Source organism: Phascolarctos cinereus, unplaced genomic scaffold, assembly GCF_003287225.1.
Source record: "Phascolarctos cinereus isolate Bilbo 61053 unplaced genomic scaffold, phaCin_HiC Scaffold_726;HRSCAF=1367, whole genome shotgun sequence".
NCBI classification, from domain to species: Eukaryota; Metazoa; Chordata; class Mammalia; order Diprotodontia; family Phascolarctidae; genus Phascolarctos; species Phascolarctos cinereus.
Genome location: NW_027556098.1, coordinates 270,195,213 through 270,219,478, shown reverse-complemented (window position 1 = coordinate 270,219,478; position 24,266 = coordinate 270,195,213). Strand labels below are relative to the sequence as shown.

At 41.4% G+C, this 24,266-nt stretch overlaps 1 protein-coding gene across 5 annotated transcripts in view; it reads right to left on the bottom strand.

Annotated features, from left to right (window-relative positions):
• Positions 1–9,426: 9,426 nt before the first annotated feature.
• NFRKB (nuclear factor related to kappaB binding protein) overlaps positions 9,427–24,266 on the bottom strand; it is a 45,761-nt gene continuing 30,921 nt past the window's right edge. For 2 of the 5 annotated variants that reach the window (XM_020963796.2, XM_020963800.1), the window contains 18 exons: positions 23,533–23,713; positions 23,132–23,240; positions 22,776–22,902; positions 22,458–22,523; positions 21,092–21,171; positions 20,929–20,975; positions 20,014–20,074; positions 17,386–17,560; positions 16,676–16,782; positions 16,227–16,350; positions 15,917–15,996; positions 15,560–15,780; positions 15,200–15,473; positions 14,453–14,671; positions 13,084–13,851; positions 11,237–11,343; positions 10,835–10,970; positions 9,427–10,717 (listed from right to left, as the gene is read on the bottom strand). In XM_020963796.2, coding sequence (XP_020819455.1) covers positions 10,592–10,717; positions 10,835–10,970; positions 11,237–11,343; positions 13,084–13,851; positions 14,453–14,671; positions 15,200–15,473; positions 15,560–15,780; positions 15,917–15,996; positions 16,227–16,350; positions 16,676–16,782; positions 17,386–17,560; positions 20,014–20,074; positions 20,929–20,975; positions 21,092–21,171; positions 22,458–22,523; positions 22,776–22,902; positions 23,132–23,240; positions 23,533–23,713 — 3,008 coding nt within the window. In that variant the 3' untranslated portion in view covers positions 9,427–10,591. The remainder of the gene's footprint in view (positions 10,718–10,834; positions 10,971–11,236; positions 11,344–13,083; positions 13,852–14,452; positions 14,672–15,199; positions 15,474–15,559; positions 15,781–15,916; positions 15,997–16,226; positions 16,351–16,675; positions 16,783–17,385; positions 17,561–20,013; positions 20,075–20,928; positions 20,976–21,091; positions 21,172–22,457; positions 22,524–22,775; positions 22,903–23,131; positions 23,241–23,532; positions 23,714–24,266) is intronic. The other 3 variants (XM_020963798.2, XM_020963797.2, XM_020963799.2) reach the window with 3 other exon arrangements.

The window sequence follows — 24,266 nt, the reverse complement described above, 5'->3', positions numbered from 1 at the left end:
ATACTATCTGTTGACACTTTCGTTGCTCTGCCACTCACAGTTGTGAGACATGGGAGACACAGGACCATCCACAAGAATCTCTGCACAGTAGGGCAGCTAGGTGGTACAGTGGATAGAGCTCCGGTCTTGGAGTCAGGAAGACCTGAGTTCAAATCCAGCCTCAGACACTTGACATCTACTAGCTGTGTGATCCTGGGCAAGTCACTTAACCCTGATTGCCTCACCAGGAAAAAAAAAATATCTGAATAGTAAAGTTTTCAAGTCCCAGCTCATAGTCTAATTACTTCAAGCATTATTCATTACACAAAAGAATTTAGTCTGTTGTGATGGGGTGGAGGGGTGGGGGTCAGACTTATGAAAGACTTTGTGCCACCCATCTATCTCAAGGAAAACAATTGTTCTATGAACTTGCCAAATAGTTTCTGTCTGAAGGGAATTTACAGTACTATTTTTGAAGAAGTCTTTTTTCTGCATCCTGGTTTCTGAATAATAATAATTCTGATTCCTTTTTTTTTTTTACAAATCTCAACTATTATGAAACTTTGCTCTAAATTACAAAGCGTAAGTGATTTTCATGACATAATGAACCAGCCTTAAAGTGAGGAAGACCTAGGTCCAAATCCTGCACACTGGCATATGCTAGCTGTGTGGCTCTTAGCAAATCACTCAACCTCAGAGTGCTCTAGGACACACTTCATTCTCTTAAGTGGTAGAGAAGATGCCAGCCTACACTGATAAAGAGAGTTTCTCCACCAAGGAGTTCCCTGTATTAGTGAAATCCCTGTCCCTATGCAAATCAAAACAATTCAAGATTTTACCACAGCAAAATGGTAAAAAATAAAAATAGAAATGAAGAATGCTGCAGGCTTCCTGACTTCAAGTACAGAGAAATGATAGAAGAAAGGCTGGGGGCGGAGGGGTGGAGAGGGAAAAAGAATACTTGAGTGCAAGCTGTCACTTGCTCTTTTGCCCCCAAAGAAGACAGACACTTAGCAAGACATGTATATCTTAAGGGCAGCTAGGTGGTACAGTGAATAGTGTCTGGCTGGCAGTCAAGAAGATTCATCTTCCTGAGTTCAAATCTGGCCTCACACCAGCTGTGTGACCCTGATCACTTAACTCTGACTCAGTTTCCTCACCTGTAAAATGAGCTGGAGAAGGAAATGGTAAACCCTTCCAGTATCTTTGCCAAGAAAATCCTAAATGGGGACACAGATTTGGACAAGGCTGAACAACAACAAATTCCTCTTAAGATCTCATCATTACTTTTGGTCTAGTCGGGTCACAATTAATATCATTCTTGCTTGTCTTCTAAGTCTGCTCTTCAGCACTGCCCCACCCCACACCCCTCCACACAAGGTAAAATTGTACCTTTTGTAATCCAAACTCTATCCCTTTCTATCCCTTTATTAGGGACAAGTCTGTTTTTAACGAAGGCAGTCCAATCTTGTTAACGCAAGAACGTTAACAATGTTTGAATTCCAAACAGCTGGAAGATAATACAGTGTCAGATGAAAATTATTGTTGTTGTTCATTCTACTTGAAAAGGACCAATGACATCACAAGGTTGGGGTGAGGGTACAGCGTGTACCTCTGTGGTCGATCAGTCCAAAACAAGGTCAGAAGGCTCTACCACAGGTCCGACAAAAACAGTCCATTAGAACACTTGGGATGGAGAGGTATCTAGATCTGCGGACCTCCCCTTTCTTTTGTGCTACTGTGATTCTGCTTTGCTCATGGAGCAGCCTTCTCTGATGTGGGCATGTCATGCTGGATGGTCCTGTGCCAGTGTCTCCCATATCTCACAACTGATATTAAGTTCTTCAGAGAGACCTTGAGAGTGCCCTTGTACCAAGGATTCTTGTACCAAGAATGCCATTAGACTCATCCCATGTGGAAAAGCATCTAGTGCTGATTCTATCCCAGCAGAGATCTACAAAGCAGAGGGTCCACTGCTCATACAGAAGCTGACTGAAATCTTCCAGGTTATATGGCAAGAGGAGGTCATCCCCCAGGAGTTCAAAGATGCCTCCATTATCCATCTCTATAAAGAAAGGGAACAGGCTGTACTGTGACAATCACAGGGGGCTCTTTCTCTTAATCATCGCCAGCAATATTCTTTCCAGAGTCCTCCTTAATTGACTTAATCATCTATCCAAAAGCTAGTGTGGCTTCAGAAATGGCTGAGGGGCAGTCAATATGGTGTCTGGTGCCCAATAACTCCAGGAGAAATGCCAGGAAGAACAGAGCATAACATTCATGGACCTGACCAAGGCCTTCAATACCGTCAGTTATGAAGGCCTGTGGCAGATCATGGTGAAATGTGGTTGAAAATTATACTACTGCAAGGAAATCTCTTAAAGGGGTAAACCCTTCCAGAGATTATGTCCTCTCATCCACCCCCCAGGACCATCAAGAAGGATACAGTTGTAAAAAAGCTTAGGTTCCCAAAACACTCAGAGGTTGACAATTTTCTTATGCAATGGCCTAGAAGCTTAGAATGAGGGAAGTATCCCCTATTTGGTCCTTATAACACGTAAACAATTGAGCAGAAAAAGTGAGAGGTTCATATTTCCACCCCTCAACTACAACCCAATCAGATCTACCTCTTTCCTTTCCTAAAATCACTCCCCATTAGAAAGAGGAGCAGCAATGCATAGAAATAGAAAGGTTGGACTCAAAGGGCCCTTAAAAAAAATCACCTTGTCTACCTTCTGACTCTAGGTAAAAGGACATCTGATCCAGGCTAGGGCTCAACTGAAATATAGTTAAAGAAGGTTTTACAGCCTTTCTAGGTTACCATTTATTGGACTCATCTTTATTAAGAAGAAATTCCTGCATTTCCCTTCTTCCTTACTCAAGCTTTTTTCATTTTAAATTCTTATCCAATTCCAGATATTGGTCATATCCCTATAAAGGTTTTTTGTTTTTCTTTTTTATTAACACTTCATTGTTGTTGTTCAGTCAAGTCCAACTCTTTGTGACCACATTTGGGGTTTTCCTGGCAAAGATACTGGAGTGGTTTGCCACTTCCTTCTCCAGCTCATTTTACAGAGGCAAACAGGGTTAAGTGACTTGCCAAGGGGCACACAGCTAGTAAGTTTCTGAGACCAGATTTGAATTCTGAAAGATGAGCCTTCCTGACTTCTAGCCTGGCACTCTATCCACTGCACTACCTAGCTGCCCTAATAACATCTTGTCAGAGTATAATTAAGCTTGTGAGTTTCTTCTGGGAAACTGTTAGATGCCCATAGCAAAGTAGAGAGCTCTCTCCCCATAATAGAGAAATTCAAAAAGCAATACCTGTTGTCAGCTTATACATGCTGACAACACCTAGCATGGGAGGGGAATCTGCTGCCTTGAGGCCACATGTGGCCCTCTATAATGTGGCCCTTAATAAAAGGATTTGTTCAGTAAAACTTCAACTCAGTCAGACGGCATACCCAAGGACCTAGAAGGATATATGTGGCCTCAAGGCTGCAGGTTCCCCACCCCTGAGCTAGCCTATTGACAATCAAAGGGTACAAAGTCTGACCATGGAATCTGAATAGCTGAGTTCTCGGTTTTGACCCTGCTGCTGACATATTTTATGACACTGGATAAATAATTTAACGTTTGTCAACATATATCCTCTGCAGTTTAACATTTACCATAAAAATAGTCATCACCATCATCACCATGCATCAATATTTTGAAGTCTCATAATTTGGTGTCAGAATTTCCTGCCTAGTAACTCCCTCTACCCATGGCAGGTTACAACCATCTATAGTGGTGTCTTAGAGCAATGTTGTCAAACTCAAATTGAAATAAATCCCTGCAGGCCACATATTGACTTAGAAAACCACAAATTAACATTATCTTTCTGCATTTCAATTTATCTTGTTAAACATTTCTCAATTGCATTTTAACCCAGTTAGATGGAACTCAGGGAGTTTGGAGGCCCTGCAAGGTCCGGACCTCAAATTTGTCACCTCTGGTCTTAGAACATTCTCTGAGCATGTCCATAGTCACTTATCTGGACAGTGCCTGTCAGAGGCAGTACTTGAACCCAGGAAGAGTTCAGCATCTTTTGCACTATGGTAGTTGCTTCTCTTCTTAACAAAAACAAATCCTTTGTCCTGCCTATTTCATGGATAAATATGTGTGATAAAGATAAATGAGGTTATTTGTGTGAAGCAGTTTAAGCTCTTACCCAAAAGAAAAGCAATGCCACAGTTTTGAACAAATATTTGTTCACCTGACAAAGCTGGCTAATGTTTCTGAGCTATACCTTGTCCTCAGATCGAGGGCAGGAGAATATGCTGCTCTTCTAGATGAGAATTTGCTGGCTTAACCGCCATAGGAAGTCTGCCACTCTGAGTCTATATTTCGGTCTTCTGGTAACCTTTTCCCCATTTTCTTCTTGGGGTTAAATTTCTGCAATTATAAAACAGTAAAACACTTCATGATACAGGCCCCTTTATCAGGAAGTCCAAAAGGTCAGTGAGTTAATCTTGACATATGTTTCAGAGTTCATTCCAGAGTAAAGTATCACTGAGATGATAAAACAGATTAACATCACTAAACTGTCACCTAGAAACACAGTGATGTCCTTAGAATCACTGTCTGAATTGTATTAAGTATGTCTTCCCTCCTCCAAGATAACTATCCTCAACTCTTTCAAATGATCCTTGCAAGATGTGGTTTCCAGTGTTCTTCATCAACCTGTCAGACCCCCTCTAAAAGTAGTGTTCAATTTTGTCAGCTTCCTTAGTTTCCCTACTACAACCAAGCATACTTCCTGGTTGCAAAACTGTTGGTTTCACTAGGAAGCACCACCACAGGGTAGTGAACCTAGGATTCTTAATTCATCAAACTAATTGGGCACAAGGAGCACTTTGAGAGTCACAATGGAATCCTTTTATCATTCTTCAATTGTATCTAGGGCCACAAGAACTCCACCTCAACTGAAAGTAAAAAGCTTATTCAAATATTGCATAATAGAATACCATTTGGGAATTCTTAGCATTTTCAGAAGCTCAGTAAAGTAAAGCTTGTCTCTGTATCAGTATTAATTTGGGATGACAAGTCTGGGTTCCTTTATACTCCCCAGTAGTGTGCCTGGAGAGCCTAAAGCTATGTATGTAGATGTGATAATTGAAAGATTGAGAGTGGATAAGGTACCAAAGGAGACAGTAACTGGAAGAGAAGATATAGGACTGACATCCTATAATTCAGGGTCAGGGGTGGAAGGAGAAAAAGGAATCAGAGGAGGGAGGAAGAGAACCAAGAGAGTTCAGTATCACGGAAGCCAAAGGAGGAAAATATATCGAGGAAAATTGTGTCAAAACACTGCAAAGAATACAAGGATCTAAGACATCTCCAAAAATCTCATGATGGAAAATGCTATCCACAACCAGAGAAAGAACCAAGGAGGCTGAATGCAAGATCGAGGCATGCTATTTGCTCTTTTTTTCCTTTGGTTTTGTTGTTTTGTTTCTTCTTTCTTGTGGTTCTTCCTATTGGTTCTAATTCTTCTTTACAACATGACCAATGTGAAAATATGTTTAATAGGAATCTATATGTAGAGCCTACATCAGATTGCATACCATCTTAGGGAAGGTGGTGGGGAGGAAGGGGGAGAAATTTTGAAACTCAAAAGCTTATGAAAGTGAATGTTGAAAACTAAAAATAAATTAATAAAAAATAAAAAGAGATAGAGTAAATAACAAAACATGAAATAAATTATTTTGAACACCACACCAAAAAAATACTGCAAAGAAGTTAAAGGAGGATGAGGTCCCAGAGTACACTAGATTTGACAATCAGGGAACAGTTTAATTCCACAAATACTTATTGAGCAACTAGAGTACAGCACTCTGACTATTGAAAAATATAAAACTGGAGAACAGGATATAGGGCTGATATACGAAGAATTCCTATAATTCAGAGGAGAGACCACCAGTCATCCTATTTTAATTCCCACTTAAAAGAAGTAGACTGACAGATGACTCTGTAAAAATGGGGATACCCAGGGGGGAAATATGGGTTCTGTAAAACCTGAACAGAGACCAATAAGCCTCTAGGCTTCCTTCTTGAATCATAGGAAAGCAAGTACCAGCAACTAATTCTAGAATTAACCTAGAATCCTCTGGTTTTTTCCATCCTACTGTAATCCCCCAAACTTGACAAATTGGACCCTGGATTTTCTTCATCTGCCTTCTATAGCCTCCAGTGAATGATCCAGATGAAGCTGGGGCTTTAGAGGATTAAATGAGCTATCAGTAAAAAGCACTTAGCATAGTGCCTGGGGCATGGTATGCACTGTATAAACAAAAATTATTACAATTAATGGTTCCGGGAGATTTAAAGTTCTACTTCCAGAAGTTCTTGGATTGCTGGCTGCCTGAGCTTGTGTACACGTACACATATGTGTACACACACACACACACACACACACACACACACACACCCCACACACACACAACGCAATCATTTGTTAAGTAAATTCAACCTTTGTTTTTAACTTGTAAAAAATGCTCTCTTACCAGAATAAGTTCTACACCCATTTGATTTGTTTTTCTCTCCTCATTTCCATATTGAAAAACTTACACTTGGGTATTTCCAAGAAATCTGATCCTAAGCATAGTAATGCTGTCTAAGTTTCTGAGCACAAGGTGCTTTATGCACTTTTCTCTTGTATCATAAAGACACATCCTTTAGCCTTCCAGTGCAGTCTCTGGCCAATAAGACTGTTTAAATACTCAGTCTTGTGCTCCCCAGTTCACCTTTAATCCTTTGGATCTAGCCTTGCATCTTCTACAAACTCAATCCCATCTTCCAGTCACCCTAACAGTACCTTAGCCTACGCCTGCTAAGAAGCCACTTGAACATTTCAGAAAACACTCAAAAGCTCTTAGTCGCTCTCCCTGTTGGCTCCAGCTCAATGCTAGTTCCCCATCTTATCATACCCCATCTCCACTGGGTTTGGCTCCCTGAAACTCGTTTCCAAGCATAACTCCACTAAATGACACCTCTCAATTTTCTACAGTTTATAACTAACTTTGAATAAATTTGATCCTTTCAGAAAACTAGATGAGAAACATGGGACTTAAACAACAGAAAAGGTGTTTTATATATATATATATATATAACCAAAATATATTGTAGTAGCACTCTTGTAGTAGCCTAAAACTGGAACCAAAGTGGGTGCCTATCAACTGGGAATGGCTGAATAAACCCTAGGACATGAATGTAATGCAGTATTATGCCACATGGCGCAATAATATTACATTAACGCCACATTATTATGCCAATGGAGAATGTGTTCAGAGATATATGAAATGGACTTGTATGAAATGATGCAGAAGAAAGAAAATCCAGGTGAATGATATGCACCAATTAACTCTTGAAAGGAAATCCAAAAGGAAGAGTGCCAGGAACACCACAGCCAAAATACCAACTCTTACACCAAAGAAAAAAAATTTACTACAAGCATCCAGAAAATTTCAGTCCAAGTACTAAGGAACTATTTTAAAGATCACACAAGATCTGACAGCTTCTATTATACACAAAAAAAGATCTTGGAATACAATATAGGCTTACAACCAAGAATTACTCATCCTAAAGAACTGAGTATAATCCTCTGGGGGTGGGGAAATGGATCTTTAAGGAATAAGGGCCTTTAAAGCATTTCTGATAAAAAGAACATATCTGGGTAGGACCTCCAAAGTACAAAAATAATAAGAGTCCTGAGAAACCTAGAAAGAAATTTATTGGAGCATTTGGAAGGGGCTTATATGATGTAGTACTAACACTCTAATAGGGGGAGAAAAAATGTGTTTCTTCAGAAACTCAGTGTCATCAAAGGGTATCAAAGGACTTAGATAAGACAGAGGTCCTAGGGGTAGATTAGTTCACATCTGAGGGTTTGAAGAAGGGAAAGAGAGAAGAAAAGGTAATAAGCATAAATTAATGTGGAAAGAAGGTAGAAAGGAGGAGAACTTGATATTTCTCATAACTGGGATATGTAAGACGAGTGTATAAACGTGGAGGAAGGTAAGAGAGGAATGACAATCAGATGAACCTCACGCTTACCTGAAATGTACAAAGAAGGGTTGAACACACAGTCTGTGGTAGAATACATTAAATTCCAGGCAGCTGGGTAGTGCAATAGATAGAGTTGGGCCTGGAGTCAAGGAGACCCGAATTCAAATGCTGCCTCAGACATTTACTATTAGTGGGATACTAGGCAAGTCACTTAACTTCTGTTTGCCTCTGCTTCTTCATCTGTAAAATAATAATGCCTTATGTGGGACAGTAAAAATTCAGTCAGGAGACGGGGTCTCAGTTTGTCTCTCTGTTAAATGCAGAGGTTAGCCTACATAGTACAAAGATATATTCTACTTTATTTGTGGTTTAGTCATTTTTCAATTCTGTCCAACTCTTCACAACCCCTTTTGGGGTTTTCTTGACTGGATTTGTTTGCCATTTCCTTGTCTAGCTCAGTTTTCAGATGAGGAAACTGAGGCAAAGAGGGTGAAGTGACTTGCCAAGAGTCACACAGCTAATAAGTATCTGACGCTGGATTTGAACTCTGGAAGAGGAGTCTTCCTGATTCCAGGCCTAGCCTTCTATCCACTGTGTCATAACATCCTAATTAAATAAGGAACTAAAAGAAATAATAAAAGGGTTGAGTTACAACTTCTAAAATAACAATAATAATAATAATAATAATGCCGTCCCCTCTGGATTGTTGTGAGAATTAAGTGAGCTAATATTTGTAAAAATCACTGAGCACAGTGTCTGGCACACAGCAGGCACTATATAAATGTCTATTCCCTTTCCCTTCCAGTTAACAGGCAAATAAGCATGAATGAGCGGGAGGACACTTAAGAGAGAAGATAATACTGGAAAGGGAAGTCACAAGCAAAATAAACTTTCTCATCCTGAAGCAGGGTTTAGGGGGGGAGAGAAAAGTAAACTAGAATCTAAGGAGGTGACTTAGATTATGTTAGACACAGGGGAATGGCTGAACAAAGTGTGGGGTGTGATTTCTTTAGCCTTCTTCAAAGCTGAGCTGTAGCTCTAGCACCACTTCCTACATGAAGCCTTTCCTGACCTCCTAAGCTTCTAGTGCCACCCGCCCACCAACTTACATGCAATTTTAGCACAGTGCCTGATATATAGGAGCTCAATATATGCTTGATGATTCATTGACACAGCAGGTGTCAGTTTGCTTAACTGTTTTACTTTGTTGTAAGAGAAAACTATGGGGGCAGGGAGTTGATTTCATTACTGTAAAATAATAATAGTACAGAAAACAAAAAGCATCAATTGAACAATTTTTTCAAAGACAGGGAAGTCTAGATCATAAGTTACTATCAAATCAGTAGCTGGCATAAGAAAACGCATTCACACAATTCCCAAGGCAAACAACGAGGCACATGTTGTTAACAGCACATTTAATTATATATTACACTTAAAAATTTTTTTAAAAGAGCATTGTCAGGCAGCAATAGAGACTGCAGAAAGAAGCATGAAACAGCCAGTATTAATAAAATGTTTTAAAACTTCAGGTCAATATGTATAAGATCAGTGTTTGCTGGATAGGCTGCTCCTTGGTCCTGTGCCTCCCTACTCTCTTCCTTATTCCAAGATCAGAAGTGAGAGCAGCACCACTAACATAGAATAAAGTTCAGGCCCTAACACAAGATAGCAAAAGCAGCACAAATGGTGGTATTCCCCTGGAGCCTGCTCACTTTTTCTGGGCCACTGTTTATAAGAGGAGCTAAGTCTATGGAATAAGTCTAAAGACTTAGCAATAAACTTACACCATGTTCAAAGTCCCACACACCATCTTATAATATAGGCAGTTTCCATTTGTAGTCTCATTTCAGGAAATCCACTGTGGTCCACCCATTGCTTACATTTTGTGCAGCCACACAGCCTTTCTCTCTCTATCGTAGTCATAAAAAAATCTGCACTAGCTTACTGGGATACCAGCTATTCCCTTAAAAGAGACTATGTGATCTATTTAAGGGCTAAAGCCCAAGCATCTGTTTTGAGAAAGAGGTGCAATAGTATCTTTAAAAGAAAAACACCAATAAGTTATATAAAATTATTTTCTGGACACAAAATGTCACCTAAACCTGGTATCCAATCCACCAGTCACAGAAGTGACTAAGGAATACCATGGGAGGCTAAAATCACTAAAGATCTGCAGATACAAGTTAAGGCTTGCTCACAGAGTCTGCATACTCTAAAGTTAGGAAATCTCTCATAATTTTCCTACTTGACTCCAATCAACACCAAGGGAGAAAATTCTGATCTGTATGGTATAGTTGGGACCGCATACAACTGTAATAAACTGTCTTCCCTTAAATTAATCCACAAAGTAGGCTCAGGAACCCTGGAGTGATCTGGGGCCCTTTTTAGTATTATTCACTAGATCCTGAGACTGCAGAATCCAGTTTGCTGACATCACCCCACTATCCGGCCTCTCTCTCCTTAAGAAGGAGGGTTTGCAGATGTGATACAGTTCCCATTCTCTTCAGCTGGGAGAATGGACCCGGGGCAGCCATGAGAAGCCATCTTCTTTCCCCTTACATGTTCACTGCTGTTCAGGCACCTGCTTTGGGGATGGGGCTGTGGTCACGACGACAGTAGAGACAGCTTTGGAAGATCCAGAAGCTGTTCCCTGTTGGAGGTGGGAAGCTGGGACTGTCTGAATGCGTACCTGTTTATAAAGAGATAGTGTGAGGGGCCCTAGAGAACAGACAGGATTCACCAATCAGGTTAAGCAAGGGATGATGAGAAGTTTGCTATGACCAGTAGAATTCCCTGACGTTTTTACCTGTGTGGCCTGGCCTTGTTGCTGCAGCTGCTGCAGCTGCTGAGCAGTGAGGAAGCTAACAGGTTTGTTACCAGTGATGAGCTTGGTGCCAGCTGGCATAGTAGTGAGGATAATATTCCGGCCCAATCCACTGATACTGAGGAGAGAAAACAAGAACTGATGTAAGATCCCTCTGCTCCACAAAATTAAGCTGAGTATCTTAAAACAGTGTAAAGTCTAACAGTAACAAAACCAGTATCGTGTACAAAATGGCAACTGGTTGATAAGACTATGTCTCATCAAGAGGAGGTAGAGTATCAAAATGAGCCAGAATAACCTACCTCCTCCATAATTTTCTTTTTCCTAACTAGAAAAGAGAGTTTAAGCCTCAACTCTGCTCTCAGCCTCCCTACCATCACTCACTTGGCTCCAAGGTTGCTCTTGATGATCGGAGCCGTAACCACACTCTTGCCTTTCATGGGTTGGCTAATCACTGACAATGGCACTGTAATCCGTGTAGGCAGCTTACCCTACAGAGAAAAGAAGAAATGAAATAAGCATTAATTAAGTGCCTATTCACGTGCCAAACACTGTGGTAAGTGTTTTACAAATATGGTCTCATTAAAAAAAAAAGTATTTCTGTGGGATGAAGGACACAGAATAGCACTAGGAAAACTTTTAAAAAGCTCCCACAGAGCTCCAAGCACTTGAATTGCAAGACAGATCCTAGGTTAACCACTTTCATTACCCCTTCCTCTCCAGGTTTCCAATGAGCCAAGAAACTTAGGTCAAAAGTCAAAGAAGCTCTAAAATGTACATAAGCTATAACCTATACAAAAATGTCCTAGTCCTACCCTGCTGCAACCCACCAAAAAAACAAGAAGGTAATTGTGGGTTTCCCATTTAGTATCATAAAGGGAAAGATAAAGGAGCAGAAGAGTTAATAATATTGAACACAATTCTAGTGCTCCACTGGAATGTGGGTTCACTGAGGAGGAACTAGCAAAAAGGGCAGTGGTAGCAATTTAATTAAGAACAAGACCACAAGTTATGCAATCCTCAGGTATGTTCAGTTTCTTCCAGGGATATGCATATTAGTATAAGGCTGCACAATCAGCCAAGTGAAGGAAATCCAGTTTCCAGGGCCCAAAATTAATGTAGCAAAACTAAAGATGTGCAGTGGCCCTGAAGGTTACTCAAATCTGCTCTCAAGCTAATTGGCTCCTCTACTGTTGTTATTTTTTCTTGTCAGTAACAGAATTTTTGCAGGTGCGTGATAATACCCCATGAATTCAGACAGACACCTCACTTAGTGCTCATGAGCAGCAGCAACATTTCCCCTGGGCAGAAAAACAGGGACAGGAACAGCCACCAACACACCTGTACCCCTAGAGTTCACCTCAGTCTCTGCTGTACCTAGTTTATTTCCTCTTTGTAACTCACTAGTCCAACAGAGAGGACAATAAGGCAGAAGAAAGACTAGGGACGGTGTCCTTCAAAGATGGCTTAACTGATTAAAACATAATTCAAAGAACCAATGCACTAATTGGAAGCGTCAACAGTCTTTCTGCCAAAAGAAAGCAGCAAAGTCAAAGTCCTCTATCAATCAGCTGCCCGAGCTTGTCTATTCAGTTGTTTCAATGACAGACCCTACTGGGAACTACCTTTCTATGTTCAGTGAATCAGCCAACAAGTATTTATTAAGCACCTACTATGTGCCGGACATTGTGCTAAGCATTAGGAATACAAAGGACAAAAGTCCCCATTCTCAAGGAGTTCAGTCTAAGGGAAGAGCTCACTGACTCAAAAAAACAAAAGGGAACAAATAGCATAAAGCTTCCTTGCATCAACATTTCTGGTGCTACAAGTGGGAAAAATAGTATTAAATCACTTTAAAAGACTTTAACTTAGACTTTTCACTAAGAATGGCCCTTCTCACAAACCACCCCACCTGCATTCTGACCCCCTGCTGATTTTCATAATCAAATGATCTAAGATCTCAGTGTACTCCTTTTACCATAGAAAGTAACACTAAGACCCTATTGCCCAGTATAGGGCAGGTTTTATAAATACCATGAATGAATTAATAAAAAATAAAACTGCTAAGGTCAGGTAGAGTGGTATCGAAATGGGGAATACCTTGATTTCCAGCCCTCCTTACTAGAATAAGAAGCCTGACTAACTTTCCTTTCTAACAGAAGCAATTGCGTTGAATGACTTTAAAAGGGGCTTTTATGAGCAGGCCACACTTAACTCAAAATGTTACTCACAGCCTGGGAAGTGGATACAACTGTGGTGCTCACAGGGACCTGTCGCACAGTGGTGGCTCCCGTTCCGATGCTGATAGGGGTGCCTGTGGCCCCAGAAGCCACTGCCACAGCCTTTGACACAGCAGCACTCATACTGGGCAAGGACACAGTGGAAGTATGAACAGCTCCAGGCCCGCTGGCTGAGGAGGACCCTTGCTTGGGATGGGTGGCAACTGTTATAGTTTGGCCTGGTTTAGGAGGCATCACTCCTAGTCCCTGCACAATGCGGATTGTAGCAGCTGGCTTTGCCTCTGTCGAAGCCACTGCACCTTTGCCCTTTTGATCTGCCACACTCACACCAAGCGCTGGCATCAAACGGAAAGCTGAGCTTGAGGCTTCTGCAGGCTTCAGGTCAGGGGCTACTTTGACCACAGTGGTACCTGCTGGAGTAGATGAAGGGGCAGTAGCCGAGTTGGCCTTGACGGGGATGTCAGATGTATGCACAGGGTTGGAAGTGACATGCAAAGTAGCAGAGATGCCCTTTCCTGCAGTACCACTTCCTGCCCCAAAGAGGTCCTGAGTCAGTTTGACTGTAGTGACCTGGGACTTGGCCAGGGTAGCCATCATGTCAGGAGTTATACGTAGAACCGTCTGGCCCTTAGCATCGGTGGTGATGGACGAGGGCGGCAGGCGCAAAACATCCTTACCCTGGATACGGAAGTTAGTGGCTGTTAGCGGGATGCTGTTGCCTGTTTGAGGCTTCATGCCTAGCTGTCCAGTAATTGCCACCTAGAGGGGGAAGAAAGGCACTGATATGGACTGGAGAAGTCTCTGCTAAATGGGGTCATGTTAAGACTACCTAAGTAATAATACCATACAAAATTTATAAGCACATTTTCCAAAAGACAATGTTTACATGTTCAAATCTACTTAAGAATGCTATTTTTTTATGTTTAATAGGAATGCATATGTATAGCCTAAATCAGATTGTGTGCCATCTTGGGGAGGGAGGCGGGGGGGGGGAGAAAAATTTAAAGCTTATGGAAGTGATTGCTGATAAATTAAAATAAATTAATAAAAAAATGCTCTATTAAAAAAAAGAATACGATTTTTTATATTCATTAGTAGTAAATGAAAAGCAGAGAAGGGAATGGTTTGTATAAAGGTACAAGTAAAAACAAATTCTCAGAGGCCTAACTCCCAACCAAGTAATACAAATGGATTTCTTAAAAAATAAATGCTTGCAATGCTTGTACTGCCTTCTACCAGAACTGAATTGAAATCAAGGGTAAGTAAAAGACCAAATAAGCTTTGCACATCCCTATTCTCTTTCCCAAATATCTCCTAGGTTTCTGGATTTATAAGCCAAGGCCACCCAAGAATTAGTAACCTGTTTGATGATATTCTGGCCAGGTACATTCTGGATAACAGTGGTTGTGGAGGAACTTGATGCAGAGCTTCCAGGGGAGCTGGTGGCAGGTTTCGCTGCAGGGCTAGTGGTGGCAGTGAGACCTGTCACTGTGAGTCCTGCCTGGCCTTGCCCAGGACGCTGCACAGGTGCTGGGGCTGGGGGAGGCTGAGTTTTCACTGGAACAGTTGTCATCACTGTCTGGCTCAAGATAAGAGGAAAACAATTCATTCAGACACAGAATAGGGACCAGCTCCAGGCAGGATCCTACTCTTAGTATGCTATAGCACCAAGGACCTTCCCTACAAAAACTCATTTTTTCCAACATACCTAGTTGGAATATATTAGAATATTTCATTTCCCCAACACAAAAAAACTGAAATCATTTCACCTTGAGGCTGCAGGACTCAATATCTAAAACTCAATATTCAAGGGACATAGAGAGCTATACCTGTATGGTGCTTTCTAGTTTTCAAAATGTTTTTAAAGGAACTCATTTTAACATGTCCCTTTAAAGTAATTAAAACAGAGATTACTTTTCCCATTTTACAGATGGGGAACTTAAGGCAGGCAGGATAAGACTTCACTCAAATCACACACTAGTAGATAAACTGAGACTAGAATACAGGTTTCCTATTTTTTAGGCTCAGGGATCTTTCCAGTAGAATCACTAGCCATGCTTGCTTCAGTTTCTCCTGCTACCTAATGCTCTTTAGCCTCCATACTCACTTGTGGCACGACTTTGGTCTGTGTAGCAGTGGCTGGAACCCGGATTTGTGGGCCCACTGGCATCTGTGGCAGTGTCTGTGTTGAATTTGTGGACTGTTGAGTGACAGCAGGAAGGCTGGCCTGAGCTACCACCCTCACCTGGGGAAGTCCAGTTGAACCAGAATGGCTCACCACCCGGCCAGTGGACTGGGAATTTGGTGGAGTCTGGTTACTTGGAGTTGGGGACAGCAATGTTCCCAACTGAGGCATTGTTGGTGAGGATACTAAAAGAACGCTATAAAAGAAAAGGGAAAAATCTTAGGATGTCCAAATGAAAAGGCATGGAGGGAAGAAAGCTAGGGAAGAAAGGGAAGAGTATACCTTGGGCTAGATTTAGCTGGCTCCGGGCCTGTACTAGGTGCATTCTTGCCAACAGCTGACACAGGTGGAGGTGATATGGGAGTAGCAGGCAAGGCCGGGGTGGTCGGGGTGACAGGTGTGACAGGAGTGGCTGGCATGCTGGAGTCACTAAGACTTAGCTGACTTGGCTCTGATGTACCACTGTTAAGCACCTTCACAGAGCTCTCCTTATTACTGGACTTCTGCAACCAGAGAACAAAGACAATACGCAGGTCTAATCATGAGCCCAATGAAGGAGGGCATAGTTACCATAATTTCAAAGGCCATTTGATTGAGTGGTAGAATATACTTGGTTCTCTCAGATCCACAGTCACTTACCACTTTGGCAGGGGGCTTAGGTTTTTGCTGCAGGGCTTTTCTGGCTTTTGCTGCAGCTGCCTGTGCCTGGTGAATTCTCTCTGTGAACAAGAGTAAGTACTAAGCTACACCAGAATCTCAGAATCCTAAGACTAGCATTATTAGAATTCACCCCCTAGGCCAATGGCAACCACACTATGGGGCTAAATCCTGCCCTACAACCCTCTAACTCTTGTCTGAAACCAAATGAAAAGAATAAAGAGATCCAACTAGTAATTCAGATGACTTCCCGCTTGTAGTCTAACCCAATTGACCCAGAGGCCTCACACACCAAACTCTTCCTCGCTTCGATCACGGTGAAGGTAGATCCACAACTTTCGTCCAATGTCATATTTTACACATGGGTCTTTCTCATAGTGTAGTCGGTCCAAGGCACCACTTACTACTGTATTCACCTGAGAAATGTAAGTATAAGTGAAGTAGAGGCAAAAACCAGGTCCCAGGAAGTAGCTGAGCCCTAGAGATAATCTGCTGAGTTTAACCAGTCTATGGGCCTGTTCTCAATTGTTCCCTCTAAAGTATTCAGCACTTTCAATCCCACTATGTACATTTATTAAGCACAGTACTCAATAACTCTCTATTGAACTGAACTGAATGAGGTCTCAGAATAATACACAATTGTTGAAATCCAGGAAAAAAAGGAACTCATTTCAGTGAATATGAGCTTTCCCAGAAGATCCTAGAAATGTGACAACTGGCATAATCTTTTCTCCACCTCACCTGAGTGCTGGTAACATCCGGAGCAAGGAATTGGGAATCCTTCAGCAATTCACAGATTTCTGCCCGAGTCCCTTCTCCATTGGGCAGTCGGGCTGCAGCATCCCTGACTGGAGGTGGTTGTAAAAAGTGGAAATAAGAGGAGACAGGAATTCCATTGCAGCACAATATCTCATTCATTTCCTCTTCTACAGAGAAAAGGCCTCGTCTCCCCTTACTGTACTTGGTCAGTATCAAGGACAGCCTGCCCCTGCTGGCTGATAGTGGTCTCCACACTTTCCTAGGCTACACATTTTAAACAATGTTGAAGAATTTCTTGGCACACATCTAACTATCATTAATTTCCTCAATTCCTCAGTAAAAAATAAATTTTTAAGAAACAGACTCCAGAAGGAAAAATAATTCAAGTAAAGAAGTTTGGGGATAAGCCCAGCTCCTCTGCCCCACATGTTCTTCCCTCCCCCCACTATAAAAATTCCCAATATACCCTCCCACCACACACACACACACACACACACACACACACACACACACTCACTCTCGCTCTCTCTCTCTCTCTCTCTCTCAGGTGATATATAACTGTCCCTGAGATTTCTGATGAAACCAAAGCAAAAACTAACAGCCATTATCTCTACGGTCCCTTCTATCTCTAAATCATATAAAAGATCATATAAAAGAAAATATTTCCCAGAAAAAAAATCTAGGTGCCTTACCAAGAGACAGAATGGTGACATAGGCAGGGCGATCTGAGCGCAACAAAGAGTGCTCCCGGGCCTTGTTAAGTGAGGTCTCTTTGTCAAAGACACCTTTGACTGGCCCCACCACAGATTCAAAACCATGCATTCGGAAGGTGAAAGCTTTGTGAGGCTGGCTATAACGGAAACGTTCCTGGGACAAGCAAGTAGAAGAGGAATAGGTCAGGACCATGGAGCTCTTTTTGTCCCCCATCAACTGAAACTGCTTTTATCAAAGTTAGCAATTATCCCTTCATTGTCAAATCTAATAGCTTTTTCTCAAATCTCCTTTCTTGACCATTTTGCAGCATTTGGCACTGTTAATCGCCCTCTTCTCCTGGATACTCTCCCATCTCTAGGTTTTTTGGAGACACTGCTCTTCCTAGTTCTCCTATCTGACTGTTCCACAGGCTCCTTTGCTGAATCTTTCTCCAGGTCACAGCCAATAACCATGAAAGAACCTCAAGGATTTGTCCTCTGCTCTTTTCCATCTACACTATATCACATGGTGATCACATCAGCTCCCACAGGCTTAATTAAATCTATACATATGATTCTTAAACCTCTTTATCCAACCCAAACCTCTCTTCTGATTTCTAGTCACATATCACCAATGGCTTACTGGATACCTTAAACTTGATGTCCCATAGACATTTCAGTGTCAACACATCTAAAGCAGAACTCACAATCTTTCCCATTAAATCCTTCCTTCTTCCAAACTTCCCTATTACTGCCAACAGAACCATTATCCTCATGGTTACCTAAGTGCTTGACCTTGCTTTCATCCCTAGCTTCCTCACTCATATTCATTACATACATCCAATCTGTTGCCAAGCCTGGTTGTTTCTACCTTCACAACATCTCTTATATTTGTACCCTACTCCTTACTCACACAGCCAGCACTCTGTGAATCCCTTCATACCTACACTATTTCAACAATGTGCTGGTTGGTCTCTCTTCCTCAGCTACCTCTCCACTCCAGTACATTCTCCACTAATCTGCCCTAGTGATCCTCCTAAAAGGAAAACCTGACCTTATCATCTCCCCAACTCAATAAACTCCGGTAGCTCCCTAATCATGATCTCCATCATCAAACATAAAATCCTGTTTGGCTTTTAAAATCACACAACCTGGGCTATTCCTGAATTTCAAATTTCCTTACACTTTACTCCCCTCCAGGCAATCTACAATTAAGTAACACTGGCCTTATTTCTGTTCCTCAATACAACATTCCATCTCCCAACTCCTCACCTTTTCACTGGCTGTCCACCATGCCTGGAACGCACTCCCTCTTCACTTCCACCTTCTGGCTTCCCTTCTGGTTTCTTTCAAGACTCTCTCCACCTCTCCTTAACCCACCACCAACACCACCACTTCTTTTTTTTTTCTTAATAGTGTTTTTTTTTCCAATTACATGTAAAGAGAGTTTTCAACATTCATTTTTGTGAGATTTTGAGTTCCAAATTTTTCTCCCCAGCTCCAAGATAGCAAGCAATCTGATATAGGTTATACATGTATAATCATGTTAAACATATTTCCACATTAGTCATGTTATAAAAGAAAAATCAGAACAAAAGGGAAAAACCACGAGAAAGGAGGAAAAACAAAAAACAAAAAAAAGTGAAAATAGTATGCTGTGATCTATATTCACACTCCATAGCACCACCACTGCTTCTGAGATCTGTCTCTCATTTACACTGAGAAAGCCCAGAGGGAGGGGCCATGTTTTTGCCTTTCTTTCTATCCTCAGAACTTGGTAGAGTACCTAACATAAAATAATAACAAATAATAAATACTTGTTGATAAGCGTAAGAACTGACCTTAGAGGACCCACCAAAGTGACAATAAGACAAAGGGAGGGTAGTCAAAGTCATGAAACAGTGAAGAAGCACTGGAACTGGATGAAGACCTTGGGAACTTGTGTAACAAGTTAATTCAACTCTTCAGGTCCATTCTATTTGTAAAGTGCTTAGCCCAGTATTTAGCACATAGTAGGCATTTAATAAATGTTTGTTTCTTTTCTTCTTCCTGCCTTCTCATCAGTAAAATGTGACAAGATGACCTCTGGGGCCCCTTCCAGCTCTAAATCTATGATTTCATGATTCCAAGCAGCTAGCTCATTTACACAGAATCAGGGAAAGAAAATGCGGCCCTTTTATAAGCCCTCTCAGTACTAAGAAAAAGCAAGTTCTTGGTCAGAAATGATATTATCTTTATTTACCAATACACAGCATTCAGGTTCTATATGTTGGTAAGCTATATCTCCTTCTCCCCGCCACCCCCAAACGTTTTCCTGCTAAGGCTCCTTAAGTCACCAGATTGTGTCTTTTTTTATCTTGGTATCTCTCCCAGCATCTAACACAGTGTTCCTGGCACTTAAATGTTTGCCACAGTAATTTAAGACCTATACAAACACTTTTTGTTGCTAATGATGAAGAAAAGGTGATAAGAAGATTTCCATTTCCAACCTGGTTATGGATCTAAAAGATTCTATAAAGGACTAGATATCCCACCTAAGAACTTAGACACAAGTACAACTGGGTCTGAGGCTTTTTTACACAAATTTTCACTCATCCAGGGTTCACACTGTTTCAAGTTCTTCCTTACCTGCTCCTGAAAAACCCGCTTCTCTTCCCCTGTGCTGGGCCGGACTACATAGTCAGTTCTTCTGGAACACAGAGTTTTAAATCAACCCCAAGTGGCAGGTTCATAGATCAACTTCTCCATCCATAGCACCCACCAACTACGGCCTTTACTCTACAACTCTCCCACCTTTTTCTACCTGAAATTCTTCCCTTCCCCACGACCCCTCTTTCACAGCAAAGACAGAATTCCCCCTCTCCCAGCTCCCACCAAGTAAGTCTCATTGGCTTATTCTACAGTCCCTCTAAATTCTGAGGATTCCGAATAGTAATAGTTGGGAAGGCTGTTTTTCTGGCACTACTTAATACGTAAACCATGTTTTTTATCATCCTTAGTTACCTTACTTGTATGTACATGGTTAGTTACAAACATTTTGCAGGCTACATAGTAAGGCTTAAAGAATAATAGACTCCAGGAGATTTTTTTAGAAGGTTTAGATATTTAGTTCACAAGCATCCTCATTGTCTATCCTCACTAGGGAAAATTCAACTGCTTACAAATATAGGATGCAAGAAAAGTAGCTAAACCACAATTCACATAAAAAGGGATTTTAGTGGACTTTAAAAGCACAATGAATCAACATTGTTAAAGGGCACTCCCTCCAACCCCACTCCATTAAAAAAAAACAATAACCACTCTTGGGCTGATTGAATTCCATGTTCATAGTGTCCAAAACAAGGGAGGTCCAGCTGGTTAGACTATTCAGGTCTGAGCAGCACAACAAAGTGACATTATCTAAAGGACACTGAGAAGCTGGAATGCATCCAGAGGAGTGGCTCAGAATGGTCAGAAGACTAAAAGACTAAAAGCCAGGCCTTATAAATATCAGTTAAAAAAAGACACAGTAATGCCTGAAAGAGTCAATTATTCTGTACTTACACTCGGGGACCTGGTGTTGTGGCATCTGAACTGTCTTCATTTTCCTGCTGGACAACAAGGCAAATAATTTAACTATGAAAAAGACTGAATTCTGAAAGCCTTGGACACCTAAAGGGTCAAGAGAATCATATGGAAAGATTCTGATAGTTCTTAGGAGCCATACCTTGCAGAAAGTTTGGTCTTTGGTTTCTAGCCACAGTTGGAATAAGGCAGCTAATTCCTTCTCATTGTCTTGAGATGAGCCTATTAGTAGAACCAGAAAACAACGAACAATCACATCTAAGTATACAACTAAGAATCCCAACTTCCTTCTAATCTACCATTATATTGAACCATCTGTAAGAGATGTGCAAGAGCAATATTCACCAATTAATCAATTTGCTTTTCATGTGTCTCCTGTGACACTTAAGAAATGGGAAAGGGAAAAGTTTCCTTCATAGAACAGGTATCAACACCAATCCCTTCCCCTTCCCTTAGCAACATCAGTTAACTGACCTTCCCTGGGATGGACATCATTCAAGTACACACATAGAGCTGTAACTAGAAATCTTTTCACCTGGAGTAAAAATAGTTGGGACCTGAGGGGTTACACAGATGCAGTCATGCCAGGAAAAGGGTACAGTTCAGCCTTCAAACTCACCCCACCTCTCACTGCCAGTGAGAATGAAGAAGGAAAGGGGGCCCAGGAGATGGATGACACAGAGAAGGGAATTTGGAGGTGGGGGTGGAGGCGAGGGAGGAATTCCTCCTTCAGAAGGGATCCTGAGATTGTGGTAACATCACAAAGGAACCCTGAAGACAGCAGTTGCTGCGTACAGCAGTTTGGGGAAAAGATAACAGGGGACCACAAGGGGAGAGGAGGTGGCAGTGGCCACCACAGGGATGAAATATACCCTCCTGGGGAGGTAATATGCTCTACCCTCAAGCCTAGATGTCATCACCCTAGGATAAAGCTGTTTGCCCCACACCAGTTCCATAGTGGGCTTCACAGACTGTAGAAAAGATGGGATTCCACTATTAAGAAATAGCCAATTCAGGGCAAACATCTCTGGACTGGGTAATCATTGCAATCCAATGATCTAACAGATGAAATAATGGAAAGATGTTTTTGAATTAATCCAGAAAAACATAAATATTCAGTACAATAGCAAAGCTATAATTAGTCTATTAAATTGGACAAACAATTATTAAGCATCTATTTGTGAGAGGCACTGTACTCAGAACTAAAGAAAAAAGGGCAAAAGAAAGAACAAAAAAAGGACAAGAAGCTTCCATTGAGATAGACTGAACAGATCAGACTATACTACACATCAGCAACTAAAATCTAAACAATGAACTCTAGCCTGGAATGATGAGCACACTACCAAGCCAGAGGACCCAAACGGAAACAAGAAAGAGGTCTTCTCTGGATGAAAAAAGGCTTAGACCAATTATTTTACCTAGTCTTCAGAATTTCACTGATTAAAAGAAAGAGAAAGAATGAAAGAGGGAAGGCTCAATGGTATAAAGAGGCAAAGTATACTACTTACCAATCAATTTCCACTGCTGGGTCTTCTCCTTGAACTCAACAAATGGAGAGAAGCTAGAAGGAACAGCTGTAAGGAGACGGCTCAAATCAGCAAACTGCACATCAGAGACAGTCTCCCACTTTCTACCGACCCAGAAAACAGCTGAGCTAGACCCTCAGAGTGGGCCAGGTGGCAAAGCCAAGAAGCCTTTAAAGGACTGCTATGGAAGATCATGGGCACATAGCACTGGAGCTGGAAAAATCAGCCAAAAAAGCTGCAGTACACTAATCAAAACCTAATGTAAAAAAAATGTTGGATCCACAAGAGCAAACACCTCACCTCGGCTATCTCCAGCAAGATACTGCAGGGATGGTAACACTAATTCTGCCCAGTTGGGAGCTGAGGAGAACCAGCTATTAAGGGTACTGGCTGGAGATGACTGCCAATCCAGGACTCGCTCTTCCAGCTACAGGAGGAACAAAAGAATCAAGTCACCCCAGGGATTCCAAAAGGATAGACAACTCAAGAGTAATAGGAAAGTCTGTCCAGAGTGATTTTCCAAAGTCACAAAGCCAGTCAGAAGCAAATCTATGTAGGGACCACAAGAGTTGCATCCCCCAAGCTGTGGCCTGGTTGCTTTTTTTTCCCCCTTTAAAGTTTCCTCCTTGTATCTCTGATTTCCCAGATACTCTTACCATAGGAAGACTAGCCTGTCCCTCCATGAGCAAGATCTCCAGTAGGAGAGAGAAGAAACTAGATGATATTTCATTGATTCCAAGGCAGGGCTTGAGGTCTTCAAGAGGCCTATGAGGAAGTAAAGATAAAAAGCAATTGCAAAGGGCATCATGGGCTGGTCACTAGATTGGTCCTAGTCCTCAGTGCTTCCCATAGCTCTCAAGGTGCTCCATCAAAGACCAAGAATGGTGCACAAGGGATTGATCTTAGCCACAAGGCCGAGAAGAACCAGAATTCCGCACCATAGGCAGCTCTAAGAATTAGAAGCAATAAATTCAGGAGAATATATCCAAATAAAATCAATTCATTAACATGTTCTTGTTTAACATGCATCCTGGGGGAGCCACTGTCTCTTTCTTACTCTTCTTTGATGGCAGAAATTGGCAGTGGGGATGGGGCCTGGGACAGGGGCGGGATTCCCTCTGGATTGCTCAGAGGTTCAGCTAGATCATCTATCTCAGATTTTATCATTTTCAGCTTCTTCTTCTTCTTCTCCTCTTTTTCTTTTGCCTTTTTTTTTAGGACAGCCAAGTCAAACAGAGCTGGTAAGGGAAAACAAGAGTGGAAGTTAAAAGAACAGTAGTCTCTACATCAGAAAATAAGGTTCCTTATCTGAAAGTGATATGTAGTGTGAGGAAAATAAGTCAGAGAAGGCAGACCTTTAGATTCTAACCACTAGAGGTTAGAAGTCTAGCTTTAACACTTACAGAAGTCCATTAGAATACAGTTTTCTTTAAAGCTATATGAAGTTTCTCCTGCTCCCTCCAACTTCTAGTCCCTTCCCCTTCAAAATTACATTGTGCATTTTGTACATAACTATATAAGTACATATTACGTCTTAGAATGGAACGTGAGTTTCTTGAGCCCAGAGACCATTTCCCTTCCATCTATCTCCTCAGTGTCTAGCACAGTGCATGACAATAGATACTAAATAATGGATTGTATTACTCACCAGTCATATTAATTCTGCATTAACTTTTAATATACCTATTTAAACCTAAGGAGGAAGCTGCAAGTTTATTTTTATAGAGGTTTATTAGGCTTTGTGCTATTTAACACTTTAGAAGCACATATTTTCACTCTGGCAGTTCAATC